The sequence below is a fragment of the Vipera ursinii genome (genome assembly GCF_947247035.1).
Source record: "Vipera ursinii genome assembly, chromosome: 3".
NCBI classification, from domain to species: domain Eukaryota; kingdom Metazoa; phylum Chordata; class Lepidosauria; order Squamata; family Viperidae; genus Vipera; species Vipera ursinii.
In genome coordinates this window covers 72959621-72982515 of record NC_139516.1, presented here as the reverse complement: position 1 = coordinate 72982515, position 22895 = coordinate 72959621, and the positions used below count along the sequence as shown (strand labels likewise).

The 22895-nt window shown below is 44.5% G+C and overlaps 1 protein-coding gene across 2 annotated transcripts in view; it reads left to right on the top strand.

Moving 5' to 3' along the window:
• The window catches only part of ERICH3 (glutamate rich 3), a 78015-nt gene that overhangs the window by 14766 nt on the left and 40354 nt on the right, over window positions 1-22895 (top strand). For both annotated transcript variants that reach the window (XM_083360466.1, XM_083360467.1), the window contains exons 3-6: window positions 5568-5693; window positions 10570-10641; window positions 17715-17837; window positions 20510-20671. In XM_083360466.1, coding sequence (XP_083216592.1) covers window positions 5568-5693; window positions 10570-10641; window positions 17715-17837; window positions 20510-20671 — 483 coding nt within the window. The remainder of the gene's footprint in view (window positions 1-5567; window positions 5694-10569; window positions 10642-17714; window positions 17838-20509; window positions 20672-22895) is intronic.

Here is a 22895-nt window from a genome sequence, read left to right as displayed (position 1 = left end):
TTTAACTTTTCTTCAAGTTTTCTCTACTTACATAGCATCTGCTTTTTATCAAATTCAACGTCTAATTTTATTTGCAAAGCGTTTCATTTCACCAAAGCTTATTCATTTTATCACATTTCTTCATCCATTTCTTCATATAGAGACCTGTTCAGATTTGTCCATGTATTTTCCCATCGTTAGTTCGACTATGCTACACATTTTTGTTGTTATTTAGCTAAAAGTTGCAATCATTTCCTTCACGTGCTGTCTGAATTACAAATACAGGTAGTCCTCAACTTATGACCATAATGGAGTCTGCCTATTATGGCCATACGTCATGATAGTCATATAGTGAGTAATCACATGAATGATGTGATTTTATGACCTTTTTTGCAGTGTTGGTTAAGCAAAGAGCACAGTCATTAAGTGAACCCATTGTTTGCTTTATGGCGGGGTTGCCAAAAACTGGAAGGTTTTCAGCAAAATCATTGTAAGTTGTGATCATGTGACTGCGGGACACTTCAAATGGCTGTAGGGGAGGCCCAGCTGTCAGAACTTTGGAACCAGGTGTGTTGTGGGGGGGGGGCGGGGGTGTTCCATCATAACTTTGAACGGTGATTTAGTGACTGAGCATAAGTTGAGGACTATTTGTATTCTGGTCTTCCATGTACATTATGTCCGCAAACAATAGCAATAGGGCTTAGACTTATATACCGCTTCACAGTGCTTCACAGCCCTCTCTAAGCAGTTTACAGAGTCAGCATATTGACCCCAGCAATCTGGGTCCTCACTTTACCAACCTGGGAGGATAGAAGGCTGAGTCAACTTTGAGCCGGTCAGGATCGAACTCCTTGATTGAGCAGTGAGTTAGCCTGCAGTACTGCATTCTAACCACTGCGCCACTAAGTCTCACCTTTCTAACATGATCAAAACTATTCTGCATACAGTAAATTTAATACACTAGTACTATTTCTTTTATGGCCATTTTCAATTTCAATTTCAATTTAATTGATTTAATTATCTTATAGATTATCTTTCTGCAGTCAGTTTACTTTTACTTTTAAAACTAGCAAACAGTGCTTGTCCCACATTCAGAACCTTCTAGCGCCTTCTAGTCTTCAATAATTCTTTCAGGCTTTCATTATAAATAGGGAAATCAGTCACGTTTTAGATATATTAATTCCTTTGCCATGCATATTTATTTATTTATTTATTTTATTTATTAATGGAATTTATATCCCGCCCTATCTCCCGAAGGACTCAGGGCGGCTAACAACAATAACATATAATAAGTACAGAAATTAAGATAAAAATAAAATTAAAATCATCTGTGCAATAAATTAAAATTAAAAATAAATTAAAAATTGTAAATATAATTAAAATGCCTGTCAGTCCAGGTCAGCCAGGTGGAAAAGGAGTGTTTTGAGGCTGCGGCGAAAGGACTGGAGATTTTGGGCCATCCGAAGCTCAGGGGGGAGCTGATTCCATAGGACTGGCGCTCCCACAGAGAAGGCCCTTTCCCTGGGGTTCGCCAGCCGACATTGTCTAGCCGACGGTACCCTGAGGAGGCCTTCTCTGTGTGAGCGTACTTGGCGATGGGAATTCGTTCCCAGTAGCAGATGGTCCTGCAAGTATCCTGGGCCTAAGCCATGTAGGGCTTTAAAGGTAAGTACCAGCACCTTAAATCTCACCCAGAGGGCAACCGGTAACCAATGCAGCTCATGGAGCAGAGGTGTTATATGGGAGTATTGGGGAGCTCCCATCACTACCCATGCAGCCGCATTCTGCACCAGCTGAAGCCTCCGGGTGGTTTTCAAGGGCAGCCCCATGTAGAGAGCATTGCAGTAGTCTATACGGGAGGTAACGAGTGCGTGGGTGACTGTACGTAGGGCATCTTGGTCCAGAAAGGGGCACAATTGGTATATTAGGCGAATCTGGGCAAATGCCCTCCTAGCTACGACTCCAATATGATCTTCAAAACTGAGTCGTGAATCTAGGAGGATGCCCAGATTGCGTGCTCTATCAATGGGAGGTAACATCTCTCCTCCTATAATCAAAGATGGAACCTTTTGGACTAAACAAGATGACGGTATGTAAATCCACTCAGTCTTGGCCAGGTTGAGCCGAAGCCTGTTCTTTCCCATCCAAATCTGTACCGCTTCCAGGCAACGGGACATCACATCGAGGGCATCACTGGGTTGGTTCGGGGTGGAGATGAAAAGCTAGGTATCATCAGCATATTGATGATACTTCACCCCGAAGCCACGGATGATCTCTCCCAGCGGCTTCATATAGATGTTGAACAGGAGGGGCAAGAGCACCGATCCCTGAGGCACTCCACAACTAAGGGGCCTAGGGCTTGACCTCTGCCCCCCTGCTAACACCGTCTGCAAACGGCCCGAGAGGTAGGAGGAGAACCACCGCAGAACGGTGCCTCCCACTCCCAACCCCTCAAGACGACGCAGTAAGATACCGTGGTCGATGGTATCAAAAGCCGCTGAGAGATCTAATAGGACCAGGACAGAGGAATAACCTCTATCTCGGGCCCACCAGAGATCATTCACCAGTGCGACCAATGCCGTCTCCGTGCTATACCCGGGTCTGAAACCCGATTGGTACGGATCCAGATATACACGAAGAGAGTCTGCTAACAGCTGTTTGAAAGAAATGTATCACTTCCAATGCAGATGCTCACCAAACAGTCTTCCTTCCTTCATTCTTGGTCACTGAATCATTTCTGTAATCTCTTAACCAGTTGCCATCATCCATTCACTTCACTTATCTGAATATTTTTGTTTCCTTCTGGATTGCGTTCATTCAAAAGGTTGCATAGTGTTCTCCCAAAAGCTCATACTTGGCTCTTCTATTAAGTCCATTTACTGGAGTCAGTGAAATCTGTATAATTTAGTTTAGCTTGTGCTGCAAACTCTACCCCTTTGGGCATGAAATATTTTGATGAATATAGAAAAGGACTAGGTCATGCACTATAAGTGCCACAATGATTCTTTCCTTAATCTGACCCTCCTTGTTTTCCCTGAAGATGCCACTGTCTGGAATGTAGTATGCAACTGCTATCAATGTAGGAATTCTGATTGTTTTCTAATTTTATTCATTCATTCACGCTCATTAACATTTACTCTCGTAAAGTCTAACTTTCAGCCTTCATTACGGCATGATTGTCACCAAGTGGGCTCATAATTATTGACCTACACTGCATATCATAGTTTTGGTCAATTTAAAATATCACATAATGCTTTTAGTAATTTTCTTTATAAGTTACCAGTTTTAGTTGGACCTGTGCCTTCTATACTGTGTCAGTATAAAGTGTAACCAAAGCTTAGGTTTACTCCATGTATGCTCACTCTGTTTTGTACAAGCTAGGATCTAAAACCTAGAGCTACTCTGCAAGCCAAGATACTGCTGCCTGTATCCTACCAACTCAGGCATCGTGTGGTGTATTGACAGACATCCAAGATGGATATTTACTTAGAAGTCTATCCTGCAGAGTTGAATGATATTTGCTATTTAGTATCTGAGCCAGGGGGTTGTAATTTAATCTAGTGGGATATCCATGCAGATACTCAGGTTATATGTTTCATACTGAAGTGCTTTAGATAAGAGACGAGGGCAATCTTAAGTTTCAAAGGAGGGGAGCAGTTTTCTAGTGTATTAAATTTTGTGTGTGTGTTGGTTGGTTGTATAGGAAACAGGAAAAAGGATAAAATGAGAATCCAATAGATAAGCTCAGTAATACAGAACAGTAGACTGCTTGGTCAAAAAGCATTCAAATAAAAGCCATTTAGAGGAGAATCATGCCACCAAATGAGCCACTTAGCATTTTCAAGTGACATTTGAAGCTAAATAAGCCTGTTCTATGCTCAAGATGTCTAACACACTGAGAATGACTGATGAAGAAGTATTAATGGAATTTGAAGCTTTGTTCCATCTTAATAAACCTGGCTCACTATCAATAATACAGCAGCAACCTACTTTAATGCTATGGGAGACCTTTTGGTGACATGGATTGATTAGGTTCTATGTAGACTTGCTATCTTGGCACAAAGCTTGGGCTTTTAACATAGTTATATTAAATCATTTCTACCCATGAATGACACCAACTAGAAAGCTTAATATTAAGCTATTTCTTACCAGGCTGCTGTTCCATACTTTTTTCAGGCATGATTTGTTCTCGAGTGGCTTCATAAATCTGCTATGTCAGGGCATGTTTCCAGTTGATAATTGGAAGGCTACTCTTCAATGCTTGAAGGGATGTGTATTTTAAAAAGGATACCAAAATTAAACTCTAGCAATTCAGCATTTGGATTTCAAAACCATCCTTCCACTTATAATAACTAACATAGTTATAAGAGGTGCGTGGTTCACAAAGGGTTCATGGGCTCATTTTAACCACTGAACCATGATGGCACAGTGGTTAGAATGAAGTATTGCAGGCTAATTCTGCTGATTGCCAGTAGTTCGATCCTGACCAGCTCAAGGTTGACTCACCATTCCATCCTTCCAAGGTTGGTAAAATGAGGACCCAGATTGTTGGAGGGGCAATATGCTGACTCTATAAACTGCTTAGAGAGGACTGTAAAGCATTGTGAAGCGGTATATAAGTCTAAGTGTTATTGCTATTAAATCCAGAAAGCCAGTTCAACTTCCTATACCGTGGGCTTGGGAAAGAAAAAGGAGGGTATTGGAAAGAGGAAGGGTATTCAAAACCACTAGATCAGGCGTAGGCAACCCTGGCTCTTTTATGACTCATGGACTTCAAATCCCAGAATTCCTGAGCCAGCATGGCTGGCTCAGAAATTCTGGGAGTTGAAGTCCACAAGTCATAAAAAAGCCAGGGTTGCCTCTACCCCACACTAGATGCATCAGCATTGCCGTTAAACAACCTATTAGTTCATCCTGTGGGTATACATGTAGCCTGTGATGGGAAAACAAATGTCCACCCTTGCTGTAATGCAAGGCTCTCCAAACTTGGCAACTTTAAGACATGTGGATTTCAACTCCCAGAATTCCCAACCAGCATAAGTAGCTGAGGAATTCTGGGAGTTGAAGTACACAAGTCTTAAAGTTGCTAGCTTTGGAAACTTCCGCTGGAAAACAGAATCACAGAAAAAAGATGGGTTTCTATCTGAGTTCTGTACCCCTTCATTAGCTTTGGTAGTTGCAACCCTATACGTATTCACTGAGGGTAAGCCCCAGTGATCACAATGGGATTTGGTTTTTTAGTTAATATGCAAAGCATTTCCTCACTGATGACTTTTTTTTCTAGAAGAGAAGAAAAATACTATTGTCTTTTTTCCCCTTTTGAATTCTAGTTTGATTAAAATACAAACTTTATGGCAGAAGTACCTAGCCTGTCTCTCTGGTACATACATAACAAGACCTTGGTTATGTAGAACATCACATTTTTGCTGGAGAGAATGGAGCAGTCTGTGCTTATCTTAATCTCCATGTCCTCATAGAAGATTAAGATTATGATGAAAATATTTTAGTTTATGGTGAGAAGCTGTATAAGTCTTATATCCTCTTTCTCTAACACACACTACCTGCATATTTTGTTTTCTTCATGGCAGATCTCAAGAAGTGGAAGGATAATATCAGACAAGGAATACCGGTTAAATGCCATGAAGAAGGATCATCAGAAGTATATACGGGAATGCTTGGCTCAGGCTATTTTTCACAAAGCTCTTGATATGGAAGTATGGTTATATTATGGCTACTCTTCATAAAAGTCATAGTCATATTTAGGATTTCTGAGAATATCTACATGTGGAAATGTCATTAAATATGCTGCGACTGGTAGAAGATCTACACCACTGATTAGTAACCATTAGTGTATTATAATTACCCATTTTCACATGTTTGACAGTTATTGTGGGTTAGTAATGATGCTGAATTGCAACTCTAACATACATTAGAGCAGAAGAATTGTTCTATTTGTAAGCGGTGAAACTGGCCAGGCAGAAACCAGCAATTCCTAAGCTAGAGAAAACCATTATGAAAATATATCCCAGGGGCCAAGGTTGTGGGGGTGATGAAGGTGGGCTTTTAAATGTTGGGTCATAGATATTTCAAGCTTTGAATCCCTTGTTCAGCTCTGGGCAATCAATTGTTTGGGTAGAGGCATCATTCTTATCTGCAATCGAGTTTCTAACCTAGAAAGACTTCTGCAAGATAAATCAACTCCTGAGCAAAGGATTGAGCATCTGGAAAATTATGATCAATTGGTGCAAATCCTGATGTTAACTCCCAGAACACTTATAAAGCTTAATTTTTCCCCCAAAAGAAATCTGTATTGATTCGCTAACCTAAGGAACACCTGTAGTTCTAACATGTGTTAGTAACTGTGATTAAGAAAAATTAGTAATTTCACTTATTCTAGATTTATTACTGTAGCGATCAGTTCTGAGAGAATGCCTTACGTGAGAGATAAATTAGTTGTCAAAAGAAGCAAAGAGACTTGTAATTGGCCAGATTGCTGGCCAGACCTCAGAATGGTCACTAGATTCCACACAGTCATCTCCTGTGGGAAAGACAGCAGGAGGTCATGTCCCATCTGTGTACTCAAGAACTGGTCACGGTCCATCAGAAAAATGCTTACTTCTACCCATGTGAACACCAAAGGTCATGGGAAACTGGCCAGAACAAACAAAAGCATAGATATAAAGAGTGAGGGAGGACAGGAAGGAGCAGACGCTATTTCATTCACACAAAAAGTGGAAGCGTGGCTGGAGGTAGGCCTCATCCTAGCTCGGTTCCAGCTATCGGTTGTTTCTACCTTCTGACTTCCTTTGTGATGCTACTGTTTCTCATGGTTTCACCTAAAACTCAGATATACAGTTCAGGAGAACTTTAGGTCTCTGAGCCTTGCTAAGAAGTCAGCATTCATTTTATACAGGTTCTTGGCAAAGTTGAGAAACCTATGTGCTACTCGCCTGACGAACAGAAAACAGCAGTTGAGACCAACTGTCTTAGAATCTTAGAATTCTAAGGAGGTACCACCTAAGTCTGATGTGCATATACATACATACTTGCACAAACATGGAGATTATTTAATAGTGACTATCACTTTTTACCCCTCCCCGGCTGATCAAACATCTGGTAACATCAGAAACACCCTGCACAGACAAAATCTTTGAAGAAATCTTATGGATCATCGAAGCTAGTAGCTATCAACAGTTTGCCAATGGAATTCCCAAAGAGAGTTTTGTTGTGGACTTCCATTACCCTTCCTCCTATACATAAACACACCGAAATCTGCATTGGAAGAGAAAAGATGGCAGCGGAAACCTATGACTTGGTTTGGAGCATAATAGAAATTTTATATTCCCTTCTCCCCATTTCCCTTCCTGAGATAAACAAGAAAATTGAATAGATAAGGATAGTGAGGAAAGCTTTGGGGGGTGGGGAGGGGGGGGTAAAAAGAAAAATCTAAATAGGGCCTGTGAAAAGGAAACGAGGGGGCAATGGCCCTTTGGGAAGGAGATAAGAGATCTCATGTGGCGTTTAATGAAGATTCTTCTTTCTGAATTTTCTGCTGGAATGAAAAATAGTGGCTCATCTTAGTCTGGGTCCTTCAGATATAATAGATTACATCTCCATTATAGCCCAGCCAGCATAGAAGTTTAATCCATAACATCTGGAAGGCACCAAGTTGGGGATATTTGTTAAATAAACTATAGTATATATTTTGAATGTAAATTGAGCTTGTTCCAACGTGAGAAGTGGTAGCAGAAATGTATGGCTACCACATAAAGATTTTGATAATCTCATATATCAGAGAATTTTACTTATTTATGAACTACATTGGGCGTACACAATACCTTTTTGTTGTTTTTCCATGACAATCATTTATTTATTTTAAAAATCCTTAACAAATGCCCCACTGATGAATTTTCCTTTCTATGGTTGAAAAAAACTGATGTTACTAGGCTGCATCAGGGCCACCAGCTCATGTTCTCTCCATCATTTGTTCAAAAATACACACCTATATTTGGACCCATCCATACACCATACACAATATATGGCAATGCTTGCCTATTCATTCTTACAGACAGATCTTTCTTCTTTCATGAGGCAGACACTTTTATGGGATTTTCTTGTTGTGCCTGGGGAATTTCATGTGATTACAGTACATAAGCTAAAAAGAATTCATAAACGGAAGACCTTTTCAAACCTAATTACAAAGAGGAAAGATTCCATGTTTAGGAAAGTCCATGTGCCAATATATCCATATTGCCAGCTTGTGATTTCACATTCAAGATTTAGATTTGATGGGCTAAATAAGGACGTGGCTTCACAATACAATAAGCTTACAAATATAGTTGAACAGGTTCTACTTAAGATTATTGCATTTTTCTCCTGAACAATACAGCTTGTTTGGGTCTTATTGTATATTCCGTAAGTGTTCATGGGAGCATGTAAAAGGAGAGAACCCATGTTTTATTTTCAGTTTGTTATTCTTCAAAGTACCATGCAGGGAACAAAGCAAACCCTAAATTAGTTAGAAATGAGAGAAGGAGCCAGCAGTGACAAGTGTCCTATCCTAGGTAGCAAAGAGTCCTGGAACAAAATCTAGCTCTAATACTTAGATCCCTTGATAGACAAGAGACTAAGCAAAGTCTTATTCAGTATTAAGGTAAAATATTTCAGAAATATAGTAAAGTTAAGACATTCCAAAAGCACTGTGTCTGAACTCTGACAACTGGAAAAATCTAGATGACTCTCTAGATGGCACCAAAATGTTATGAGGATTTGTGCCTTTGCTGCCATCTAGTGGTTGTATGGATTTTTGCAATCTAGAATGGTAGACAGTAATTCTTTCAAGACATCAGAGCTAGAAATTGAATCTTCAGGATTGATCTCCCTAACTTTTTATCCTTGCCTTGCCCCTGCTTCTCTCTGAAGACACTATTCTGTGAGGCCATGATAGAGCAAAAGTGCATATTACAATAACCCACCCTTAGCAGTTCATTTCAAAGCAGCTAGGTTTTTAATACTCCTATTATAAATGCTCCAACACTGGAGGTTTTTAAGAAGAGACTGGACAGCCATTTGCCTGAATTGGTAGAGGGTTTCCTGCCTGAGCAGGGAGTTGGAATAGATGACCTCCAAGGTCCCTTCCAGCTGCTGCTGCTATTGCTATTATTATTATTATTATTATTATTATTATTATTATTATTATTATTATTATTATTATTATTATTATTATTATTATTTGCAAGCATTATGTGCTGAATGTAGGAGATACCAACATTTTTGTTAAAGGATTCAGTCCTACGAGCAGTTGGCCATATATTAAAATAATGATTTTCAAATTGCTGGGTACTTTTTTTCCCGAAGATTTTTGAGGATCTCAGTCTTCAGTTATAACATTCACAGAAGTGTTACTAGATCCAAATCTCCAAGGGATTTACACATACGAGCTTATTGCCTATTACCTAAAAAAACTGCGAAAATGGTTGTCTCTCAGGATTAAGTTAGACATGACACTCCATACCCAACACCTGCTGTCTACATTTAAAAGACATTTTCACAAGAGCTCATTAGGTATAGAGTGTCTTGTTATTCTTCATTGCAAAGGAAACCTGGCATGCTCCATTTTTAACAGCAGCTTTAAGAAACATCGGGAAAATGCTTTTACCTGTTCAGATAAATTTTTAATACTTAAACAGCCCTCTCCACTTACTGCGGTATGGGTGGTAGCTTTGTTTATTGTATTATTATCATAGAAAATTACTTCATTGTTGAGTGGTAAAACTGCAGTGCTTAATTACATGACGTGACCACTATGCATTGCAACGGTGAAATGTTTGGTCTGCTTGGGAATTGCTACTTCTTTTTCCTTCCTTTCCATCCCTAATTATTGTGATGCATTGCAGAAAATGGGACAAAATGTTATCAAAATTGGCACCCTATTTTGCCTCTGCATGCGCCTGAGAATTGCATTTATAATATTGCATAGATAGCTAAAGCATTATATAATTTACCCATCCCATCTCTTCTGTTGTGTTCTCAAGTACTACTTGTGTTCTTAAAAGGGATATAAATCATCATTATCAACTAGGCTGGGAGTGTTGCTTGCTGGGAGTTGTGGTTTGAAAAGACAGAAGGAAGAAAAAGAAAGGGAAAAGGTTGCTGGATGTAGGAGGATTTGAAGCCTATGCACTTATTGGGCAGCTTTTACTAATAGCTATTTGAATAAAACTCCTGTCTTTAATCACTTGACAGTCACTTGCTCTTTGATATGAGCCTTGCTTACACAATAAATTTGACCAACCATTTGGATGGGGGACTTTGTTTTCTATTTATATTTTAAGAAGTCATGCTCTTCACTCCCCCCAAAAGGCCAGCAGAGCAATGTATAAAAACCAGAAAGAACCTCAGTCCTCCTGTCCAAAAGAGATTATGAAGAGGAAAGGAAGAAAAAAACATAACTTAAAGATTGGGAGGAAAGAGAAAAGGTGTAACAACTCAGAGTAGTGTTATGTGCTCTAGGAATGATGTAACCAGATGGTAAATCTGAAATGTGATTTTGTCTTTACTTTCTATTTTTTTTTTAAATGGACCTATTAGCGACATCACCAGGGTGACATAAAAAGAAAACTTGAGAGTTCGGCAAGGCGGGAGCGGATCCAGCGAACCAAGGTAACAATTTCTCTCTTTTTGAAAAGAATCCCTGATTTCTTCCAGGACTAGAGTTGATTGCCATTGATAAGACTTAGAGATACATTTATTTATTTATTTATTTAATACTATTTCTATACCGCCCTTCTCCCGAAGGACTCAGGGCGGTGAACAGGGCAAGAATATGTTTGTTTAGGGTAACCAGTTCTAGATTGCAAAAGTCTCAATAATTGCTAGACAGCATCAAAAGAGAGTTTACTGAATTCCCTGGCTGCCCTGGTTTTTTTGCAGCATAAATCCAGTGGCCCTAGATTTGACTTGATTTTATGAGCTATTCCTTTTTCCTATGTCTAGCAATTAGAATGTTTTTTTTATTCTATTCATGATGGGTATTTGGTTAGATTCTGCTACTGTTTCCTAATAATTTTCTCACGGGGAGGCATAATTACATTTATATAAATAGAAAAGCCAGTTTGAGAGCCTGTTTGATACAGTGGTTGAAGACCAGGCTAGGAACCATGAGATAGTGAGTTTTAGGTATCCCTTTGACATGAGGCCAGCTGGGTGACTTTGGGCTGGTCATACTTTCTTGGTCCTAGAAAGAGGGCAATGATAGACCACAAATATATCCAAGGAAACTACACAGACTGCACAGTCCCCAGGAGTTACAACTGACTCAAAGGAAGCAAAAAACAAAACAAGCAAATTTACTAATATTGGAAGGTTCAGGTGTGGGCCTTGATTCTCTCTAGTCTAGGGTTTTGAAGATATTGGCTGAATTCCTGGATAGAAGCCTTATTTACAAAGAGCTTTGCCAAAGAGCATTGTTTTCTAACAATATTGTTTACTCAGGTATCTCAAGCTATGTTCAGGCATTACTGTTCCATGTTCAAACTGATACTGGATGTGGAGTAAGCAGGCCCTCCCCTTCCTTAGCCATATGCTTACAGTACAGCTCTCTGCAACAGCCACATTAACTTTACAGAGAATTGCCTTTACACAAGTCTACAGGAGCCTGACAGTCTCACATGGGATCGCTTATATATAGAATTAAGTCCTTGCTAGAAACCACAGGCTGTAAAAATGGAAACCATCTCTGCACATATGTTACCAGCAGGACATTGTAATGGAATGTATGGATGACCTTGGGGAATGAGGGGAAGAGATGCTGCCTTGGAAACCATCCGATGAGAGGCAGGAGCCGTCAGTGGCTTAATGGTTGGAGAAAGAAAATTAGGGAGGACTCACCCTAATGGATCAAGTAGTTAAAAGTGGTGGTGGTGAAATTGTACTTTCAGACTTGCTAGATTCTTTTAAGGTATTGAATTAATTAAGCCTAATTAGTTCACCTAGGCCAGGGGTCAGCAACCTGAAACAGTGAAAGAGCCAATCGGAACTGGTTCCCTCACAAAAGGAAAAACTGGGAGCCGCAAAAAATGTGTGTGCATGCGCGTACATGCGTGCATGTGCAGAACAGGGTTTGACTGAAGAGTGGAGCCAAGTGTTCTGAACCAGCCCTCTTCTAACAAACCCCTTATCAGAAAGAAGAGACTGGAGAGCGTCCAAGGCTAAAAGGCTTCTGCCAAGATTTAATTACGCAGTTAACAAAAACACTAGAGCTTGTCTTCTCAAGCGGAAAAGTTGCTTTCAGCAACCAGCCCCTCCCCAAACACTCCTTTTATAGAGAGCTCAGGGCGTGGTCTCCCTGTGCCTCCTCCCGAGGAGTCCCATAGCCTTTCTTTGTTTGTTCCTGCTCGACTGCCTCCTGCGTCGGGCGTCCTTGAACAGGGCCAGCTGTGGGTCATCATCCTCCGCACTCTCGGGCTCACGCAGCTGAGAAGAGGTCCCCGGCTGAGGACTCTGCAAAGCCTCCAAACCATCATCAGCCGGTTCGTCTCCCTCCTCCCCCTCATCTGAGTCCTCCGATACGTCGGAGCCGGCTGTCGGACCCACAGGCTGGCCCTGAGTCACAACACTATCCCGCACCGCAGGGCCCTTCCCCCGGGTCTGCCGATCCGGATGCGGTCGGGATGGGAACTGTTCGTGAAAAGCAGTCACCAACGCAGGGGCATGAACGGCGGTCGCGTCTTCCCATGTGAAGTCCTCCGGCCCGTACCCTTTCCACTCGATCAGGTACTGGAAGCGACCTTTCAGCCAGCGGGAATCCCTGATGCTGGCGACCTCGTACTCGGGGGTGCTGCCTCCATCACGAGTTCCTGATGGGGGAGGTTCCGCTTGGCGAAGTGGACAGGCCGGTTGTTCGGGGACCAACAAGGACCGATGGAAGACGGGGTGCACGCGCAGGGAACGTGGCAGAGTTAAACGATAGGCGACCGGATTGATGACGGCCTCGACTGGGAACGGTCCAAGGTAACGGTGGTCCAGCTTCCTCGCCGGCCGAGTGGATGGTAGGTTCCTGGTGGACAGCCAGACCCGATCCCCCACCGATAGTGGAGGCGTATCCCTTCTCGACCGATCGGCGAACCTCTTGTAGTCGGCCTTGGCCTTCTCCAGCTGCCGTCGCACCAACCGATGGATCGCCTGTAACTCCGTCATAAATTCGTTCGCTGCCGGCTCCGATGAGTCCACGGGAGAAAGGGGGAAAAACCGGGGGTGATAACCCACGTTGGCCAAGAACGGTGTCATCTGCGTGGAGGTGTGCTGCGAGTTGTTAAAGGCAAACTCGGCTATGGCCAAATAGTCCACCCAATTGTCCTGCTGCAGGTTAACGTAGCAGCGCAGATACTGCTCTAAGATGCCGATGACCTTCTCGGTACCCCCGTCGGTTTGTGGATGATGCGCGGACGAGAGGCAAACCTTAATGTCCAACGCCCGCATCAACTCCTGCCAGAAGCGGGCTGTAAACTGGGCCCCCCTATCGGAGACGACTCTATCGGGAAGGCCGTGCAGCCGGAACACCTGTTGGATGAACATGCGACTAGTGGCGCGAGCTGACGGTAAGCCGCGACAAGGGATGAAGTGCGCCATCTTGGTCAGCATGTCCACCACCACAAACACTGTCGTGAAGCCGGAGGATGGGGGTAGATCCGTCAGAAAGTCCATGGACACAGCCCCCCAGGGTCTCTTGGGTGTTGGCAAGGGCTGCAGTAAACCAGGCGGGGCCCCTGTCGCTGACTTGGCCTGCCTGCAAGGAATGCAGGAGGTGACATAAGACTGGACATCGTGTCGGACTCGGGGCCACCAAAAAGTACGGGAGACCAAGTTCAGAGTCTTGAACAGGCCAAAATGCCCCGCAGCCGGGTTATCATGACACTGGCTGAGGACGAGTCCCCTGAGTGGCCCTCCTGGAACATAGAGCCGGTCACGATAATACAGGAGTCCATCCGTGACCGACCAAGGCGAATCTGGCCCCACCTCTTCCTTCCGCTGAGCCACCCACGCCTCCTGCTGCTGCGCCTCCCGGATCCGAGCCCGTATATCCACCGGCTCCCGCACCGCAGCAAAAGACTCGACGGGGATCACTGTCCTGGGCGGAAGCTTGTCTTCCGCTCGGGTGTATTCGGGCTTTCTGGACAGAGCATCCGCTCTCTGGTTGTGCCCGCTTGGTATGTACCGCACCCGGAAGTCAAACCTCGCAAAGAAGAGGGACCACCGGATCTGGCGTTGATTCAAATTCCGAGCGGTCTGCAGGCTTTCCAGATTCTTGTGGTCCGTCCGGACCTCGATCTGATGCCGCGCCCCCTCCAGATGATGCCTCCAAGCCTCGAACGCCGCCTTGATGGCCAGCAGCTCCTTCTCCCAGATGGTATAGTTGCGCTCCGAGGGGTTCAATTTCCGAGAGTGATACGCGCAAGGGAAAAGGGTACCGCTGGGCGTCGTCGCCTGGAGTAACACGGCCCCAATGGCAATGTCGGAGGCGTCCGCCTCCACGACAAACGGCCATTGCGGGTCGGGATGTTTCAAGATGGGCTCCTTCATGAAGGCGTCCTTCAAAGCCTGGAACGCCTGTTGTTCGGGGGCGTTCCACTGGAACCGAGTCTTCTTCTGCAGGAGCCGGGTGAGGGGGGCTGTCAAGGCAGCAAAGCCAGGGATGAATGTCCGATAGTAGTTGGCAAATCCAAGGAGTCGCTGAACGTCCTTCACGCGACGCGGGGGTTGCCAACTCTGCAACGACTCGACTTTACTCGGCTCCATGGCGATGCCCTCAGGAGAAATGCGGTGACCCAGGAAATCGATGGTCACCTGGTAGAACTGGCACTTCTCCAACTTGGCAAACAGCCGATGTTCCCGGAGGCGCTGCAGGACCTGACGGAGATGCTGATGATGCGCTTCACGCGACGGGGAGTAAATCAGGATGTCGTCCAGGTAAATCACGACAAACTGGTCCAACAGATCCCGAAAGATATCGTTCATAAAATGCTGAAACACAGCGGGGGCGTTGGTCAAGCCAAACGGCATCACCGTGTACTCGAAATGTCCATAGCGAGTACCAAACGCCGTCTTCCACTCATCACCCGGCCGAACCCTGACGAGGTTGTAAGCTCCACGCAGGTCCAGTTTCGTGAAGATCTTAGCCTCCCGGAGTCGGTCCAAGAGCTCGGGGATGAGGGGCAGCGGGTAGCGGTTACGCACCGTGATGGCGTTGAGTTTCCGGTAGTCACAGCAAAGCCGTAACTCGCCCGACTTCTTTTTGACGAAGAGCACGGGCGCAGACACTGGCGAGGACGAGGGCCGGATGAAACCACGAGCCAAATTCTTTGTCAGGAAGTCCCGCAATGCAGCCAACTCGGGCTCCGACATGGAGTACAAACGCCCCACTGGGAGAGGCGCATCAGGGACTAGGTCAATGGAGCAGTCGTAGGGCCTGTGCGGGGGTAATTGGTCCGCCTCTGACTCGCTGAACACGTCAGCAAAGTCGGACAGTTCGGGAGGCAAGGAAACCCCTGGGGAACCCTCCACCTGGCCGGCACAGATATGGCGGGTGTGGTCCACGCACTGCAAACTTGGGAAGGTGACCAAGTTCTGAGACCAATAGATCTGTGGATCATGCGCCCGGAGCCACGCCAGTCCCAAGACCACGGGGAAGTGCAGATCCGAAGTGACGTAGAACTGAATGGCCTCCACATGGGTACTGATGGCCATACACACGGGTTGCGTGGCGGCCGTAATAGGCCCGGACAGGAGCACTCGACCATCGATGGTCTCCACAAGCATGGGCGGATCCACTGGACACTGGGGAACAGCCCATTTGGCCACAAAGGCCGAATCCATAAAGTTAGTGGTAGCCCCAGAGTCAATTAAGGCATGGACCGGAATCCCCTCTGGCTTGCCAGGAAGGATCAGACGTGCCTCCAGAATCAAATGCCGTGGAGGTTCACAGGCACCGTCGGAACGGCGTCGCTCGGCGTGGTCGTTGTGGGTCGCCCGATCTTTCACACCGTCTAGATCGGGCTCGGGCCGTTTCCCGACAGCAAAGCAGGGGACTTTCTCGGGGCAGGCTTGATCACTGACGCCCGCTGACGCTTCTTCAGGCAAGAAGCAGCCAAATGTCCAGGGTCCCCACAGTAAAAACACAACCCCCCCGATCGTCGTCTGTCCATTTCCGTCTCCGATAGACGGGACCTGGCGGCACCCAGCTCCATTGGCTCCTCCCTCTGGACTGGGGGCTCACGCACAACAGGAGCGGCAGGGGTCTGTGGGGTGGCACGGCGACTCTTTCGCTGCTGCAGCCGGGCATCGATCCGCAGACAAAGATGGATCAGCCCATTCAGGTCTGAGGGAATGTCCACGCGGGCCAGCTCATCCAACATCTCCTCCGACAAGCCATCCTGGAAGGCATCCACGAGCGCAGCCTCATTCCAGGCGGAATCCTGGCTAAGCAGCCGGAAATCGCTGATGTAGGCCTGTAGGGGGCGCTGACCCTGCCTCAAAGCTTTCAGGCGTCGGGTGGCCGTCTGCGCCTTAATTGGGTCCTCATACATGAGGCGCATATGGTCACAAAATCCCCCAAAGTTATCCAACAAAGGGCTAGGCTGTGCCAACAGAGGCGTGCCCCAACGAGCTGCATCTCCCGACAGAAGGCTCAACACGAAACCCACCTTATCTCGGTCAGTGGGGAAATCAGCTGCTCTCACGCTGATAAAAAGCTGGCATTGTCCCAGGAAGGCAGGAAACAGTTCTGGATTGCCAGCAAATTTATCCGGCATAGCTATCTGACATTTCCTCCTGGGTGGGGGTGCAGCATGTACCTGGGCTTGTAGTTGCCCCACTTGAGCTGCCAGCAAAGTGAGTTGCTGGGTGAGCTGAGCATTCTCGGCAAGAAGCTGCTCCATCGTAGTTGTAAGGGGTGGGAGGCTGAAAGCAAACTGTTCTGAACCAGCCCTCTTCTAACAAACCCCTTATCAGAAAGAAGAGACTGGAGAGCGTCCAAGGCTAAAAGGCTTCTGCCAAGATTTAATTACGCAGTTAACAAAAACACTAGAGCTTGTCTTCTCAAGCGGAAAAGTTGCTTTCAGCAACCAGCCCCTCCCCAAACACTCCTTTTATAGAGAGCTCAGGGCGTGGTCTCCCTGTGCCTCCTCCCGAGGAGTCCCATAGCCTTTCTTTGTTTGTTCCTGCTCGACTGCCTCCTGCGTCGGGCGTCCTTGAACAGGGCCAGCTGTGGGTCATCATCCTCCGCACTCTCGGGCTCACGCAGCTGAGAAGAGGTCCCCGGCTGAGGACTCTGCAAAGCCTCCAAACCATCATCAGCCGGTTCGTCTCCCTCCTCCCCCTCATCTGAGTCCTCCGGTACGTCGGAGCCGGCTGTCGGACCCACAGGCTGGCCCTGAGTCACAACACCAAGGTGAGATATGCACCTACCCTGCATATTTGAATTGATTGGTTGAACTTTTTTAGTCCCACTTTTTTTTTTTTGGACTGCACATGGCAGAGGACTGGGAGCCGCAGCAGACGGCTGAAAGAGCCGCATGTGGCTCCGGAGCCGCGGGTTGCTGGCCTGTGACCTAGGCATATTTCTGGTTGGATTCACCTGGGATGGCTGAAAGACATGGAGAAGGAGGCTGCCCACCCTTACTCATAAGGTAACGTACTTGTATATGTAATGTCAAGTCTGTCATTTCTCCTTCATTTAGGCGGACCGAGCGAGAAAGGCAGCAGATGGTTCCCATCATTTGCTTTCCCCACATCCACCTACTGTACCAAGAAATCGCTTTGGGCGGCGCAAATTGGGTGAGAGAGGACCATCAAGTCACACGGTGAGTCTCTAGTGAGTCTCTGTAGGATAAACAATATTCCTGTTTAAATTTTAATGGAATCAAAGTGACATCATGCAAATTTGTAGCACTGGGAACTATCTTAAAATGTTTATTTCCTTTTAATCCAAAGGATATCAAGGTGCCATACATGGCTGTGGTTATAAATGACATTTGCAGATCTCCACCAAATTTGTAGATGGAGAAATGGGATTTTAATGAAGTATGGCCAGTCAGGAAGGTTGGGGTTCCTTTGAAAAAATATTTGAACAGTGGAAGTAAGATATTCACAAATAGTCCTTAACTAACTGGACACTAAGCAAGTCTGCCATCCATTTTATCCATGAGAATTTTTCTGAATCTCTCTTCCAGTTTGAAATGGTTTGGTAAAACAAATTCTCTTTCATTAAACTGAATTGGTAAAAAAAATGCTGGAGATTTCGTGGCGCAATTGGGCCATATATACTTATTTTATCCTTGTAAGAACTTAGCAAGCTATGGCTTGTTTAAAGACTGAAGCATTTATAATCATTTTATGTGTTTCGATGCATTAATATGGAGATTTGGCTACTCATAGTCAATGTTACAGGTTTTACTTCTTTATTTATGTAATTTGTTTAGGCTACCCAATTCTAGAATGGCACTGATTGGCTTAAAATATGCATAAGGTATTCTTAGTAAAGGTAAAGGTTCCCCCGCACATGCATGCTAGTTCTTTCCAACTCTAGGGGCCGGTGCTCATCTCCGTTTCAAAGCCGAAGAGCCAGCGCTTGTCCGAGGATGTCTCTGTGGTCATGTGGCCGGCATGACTAGACGCCAAAGGCGCATGGAACGCTGTTACCTTCCCACCGGCACGCTGGCTGAGGAATTCTGGGAGTTGAAGTCCACAAGTCATAAAAGGACCAAGTCTGAAGACCCCTGTTTTAGGATATAAAGAAACTCTGAAGTGGAATGCCAATACACAAATCCCTGCTTAATTTCATGAGCACTCTGTTATGCTAATGTTATCTTCTACTTAATGTGACCATTTTAAATATATATCTGTTAGAATATAGCTATTTTTGAATACAGGTAGTCCTTGACTTACAACCATAATGGCCATTATGGTCACAACTGGTGACAGTTGTTAAGTGAGATGGCCTAGCTTCATGACCCCTAAACCCCTCCCCCCATCCACAAACTCTACAAACAAATGGGAATAACATTTGCTTATAGAATAGCATGAGATTGCCATAAGGCAGGCAACCTCTAATGCTGAGTCTTGCATTGGCCGAGCAGGTTTCTGCAAAAGATAGAAAGGTAAACTGGGTGCTGCTGGGTCCTGGAGCTGGCTGAGGAGTAGGCCAAGTCCTGCAAGTCCCTGGGTGGCTGAATGGGAAGAAGGCTTCGGCCTAACAAGCTCTCACAGCCCCACCTGCAATGGTAATGTCTGCCTCCCGGCTTTAGGCTCCCTTGGGTGGCTGATTACGAAGCAGGCCTTAGCTTATAAGTTCTCACAACCCCACATGCACCAGTAGCATTCACTGCTCAGCTTTAGGCTCCCTTGGTGGGGAGGGGGGCTGAATGGGAAGCAGGCCTTGGCCTACAAGTTCTCAGAGCCCCATATGCATTAGTAGACTCAGCTGCCCAGCTTTAGGCTCCCTTGGGTAGCCGAGTGGGACAAAGGCTTCCGGCCTACAAGCTCTCAGAGCCCCATGTGCACCAGTAACATTGGCTGCCTGGCTTTAGGTTCCCTTGGGTGTCTGAATGGCTGGGTGTGAAGCAGGCTGAGGCCTGTGAGGACCCAGCAGGATGGGTGGGGGAGACAAATGGGTGTTTGTGTGTGGGGGAAACTGCAGCATCCCTGGATGACATCGCCAGGGCTCGTTGCCTTGGAAGAGTGAGGAAGATTCTCATGGATGACTCACACCCTGGACGGTATCTCTTTACTCTCCTACCATCCGGTAGGAGATATAGGAGTATAGCTTTTATCCGTGGGTTGTTAGGCTTTTAAATGGGACATAATCTTATGCAGAATTGACTTGGGAGGCCGGTGTGTGGTGTAGTTGGTTAACATAGTGTGGTGGGATGGAGAGTTTGTTGTCACTGTGTGTTGGGGGGAGAGAGCACGGGGGGAGGCTCAGCTAATCTCAATGTACACATGTTGTACTTTGACAATAAAGGTTTATTATTATTATTATTATTAGTTTGTTATAAGAGTGAACAACTGCAGAAACTCTGCAGTGGCCATAACTTTCAAACTGGGTCTTAACTTTCAAACAGGGTCATAAGTAGCTGTCGGGGACATCTGTCATAACTTTGAACAGTCATTAAGCCACTGATTATAAGGACTTACCTGTACCTATTTGAATGAAATATGCATTGGCTTCTTTTACTTAATTCAGTTTTTGCACAATTTAGTTTAAGGGATATAAATTGATATAGTTGTAAAACCTTTATCTATCCATCTATCTATTTCGAAACAAAAAGTCCAAATGTAGACAGATTACAATTTCGTTTTCAGAAATCTGCATAAGCTACGTGTTCTTAAGTTAGGGATAGGTAGTGTGGTGTCCTCTCAGTGTTTTTGATTACAAATCCAGTAGTGATATTTGGAGTTGTAACTAAAAACTTAGGGAGCACCAGTTTACTCAGCCTAACTTAAGGATTTACCTCTGTGTCTTTTAATGGTTCAGATTACTTATCCTCGACCAAGCACTGCTCCAGGAAACATACAACAGCCACTCCGGCTTCAGCCCCTCTACAGAAATGTCGTGACTGAAGCTTCATCAAAGACTGGTTTGAGCTCCAGACCAAAGTTTATCACTGTTGACAAAGAATATCATTTTACTAGCGAGGTTAGCGTTTACTTCTCTACACATGCACTACAATAGGAAGAATGAGGATATACTGTCATTTTGTTCAATTATACACAAGGAATCATCTAGTACATTTTTTTAAAAAATAGAATGTGAAGTAATGCAGAATGATGCAGAATGTTGATAACAACAAAGGGCAATTATTTCTTACAATTGGTTGCAAATGGGGGTGGGTCATCTTCCTGATAAGGAGACCCAGTGTGAGAATTCCATGCTGGAGGCAACGGCTGGATTGATGTCAGGCTCCATCTCCCCCCTTGGTCTCTGGTCTCCACCTAGCCATCTTTTGTTACCGTACTGATATTCTCGTTTTCATTTTCATTGTTTACTTTGTTCTATTATTTTACTTCTGTTTTCTTTACATTTTTTTCATGTCTTCCTTTTTATTGCTTTAAGCTGCCTAGGGTGGTGGTGCAATGGTTAGAATGCAGTATTGCAGGCTACTTCTGCTGACTGCTGGCTGCCAGCAGTTTGGCAGTTGAAGTCTCACTGGTTCAAGGTTGACTTAGCCTTCCATCCTTCCGAGGTCAGTAAAATGAGGAACCAGATTGTTGGGGGCCATAGGCTGACTCTGTTAACTGCTCAGAGAGGACTGCAAAGCACTGGGGAGGGGGTATATAAGTCTGAGTGCTATTGCTAGCTGCAATGAGATAGCACTAGCTATCAGCATATCAATCAATCAATCAATCAATCAATCAATCAATCAATGAAGCAGCTGCTGAAAATAAAGGAGGGGGGGAAAGGTGCAAAGGATTTCACTGCTGAAGGGCATGGATGCCTCTGAAGATTAGATGTTGCTTGGAAGCTGCCTGAATATTCACCCTTTCTGTAATGGAACTTGTTCCTCTTTCCCTTCTTTCCCTATTTGTTTTTTTAAAAAAATATATATTTATTTTGCCTTTATTATTTTTACAAATATTTCAAAGCAGTGACCATAACTAATACGCCTTCCTGCCCCTAGTTTCCCCACAACAACAATCCTGTAAAATGGGTTGGGTTGAGAGAGAGGGATTCCCCCAAGGTGACCGATAGAGCTTATGGCAAGTATATAGAGACAAATATAATGGAGAAGGGAAAGGGAAAAACACCTCTTTGAAAGAAGATGCTTTCAAAAAAGCACCTTTGAGGCACACCTCTTTGAAACTCTACACAGGTTTAATTCCCAGTATTACTGTTCTTCTGAATTAAGTTGGCGTCAGCTTATAGCTTCTGAAAGCTTGTGAGATAAAAATACTTCCTAAAATATTGTTTTATGCAGCAGTGTTATGGTTATAGATAGATAACCTTTATTGTCAGTTTTTACTGTGGGCACAATGGCACACATTAAAAATGAAATTTAGTTGCTCGCTCTCAAAGTGTACACATACATAACACATATTTAAACATACTATATAACACAAGTATAGACCTACACCCTTACATATAAGTAACATAAATATTAATCACTGTCCATCTTGAATACATAACTGAAGGAGGAAGCTTTAGAGGTCACAAGGTTAATACTGTATGGAACAAAACTGGGACTGAATCTGGATGTTCTGGAGGGAACTGCCAATAATCTCACTGATACCTGATTTATTTCACACCATGTTAAGCTTAGGGCAAGGAAAACTGTTGAAGTGTGAGCAAAGCAGAGTGATTGAAGCCAAATGTATAGTTCTGTTGGCTTAATCATATTAACTGAACCTGGGAGACATTCAAGAGGACATAGTGATAGGAGATAAAGCAGCCACAAAATGGAGCAATCTAGGCCATAGGAGCTCTGGTGGGACACTAGTGGTAAAAATGACATCTAAACAGCATGAATGGGCCCACCTGTATATATTGGCTCCAGCCTAGAGTTGATCTCTGCCTTTATTAATAACATGTAATAACATTTTATAAATAATTAAGCTATTAAGACTATTAAATCATTCATACATATACACACTGCAAAGCGACAGGTGCTCAGCTAATGCAAAATGGGGTATTTGGTTAGAGAGGGGAAAACCCACCCTATAATAGCAATAACCTTATCCATACATTGTATTGGACTCAGCTTGTAAATATGGGAAGATAGTCCTCAGGAATAGGGCGGTATACAAATTCAATAAATAAATAAATAAATTCAGCTTAAACATACCTCATATAATTTCTGGCTTTAGAAATCATAGTTTTTAAGTGCTGCTCATTTTAAACTTCTTGCAATCCCATACAATATGGG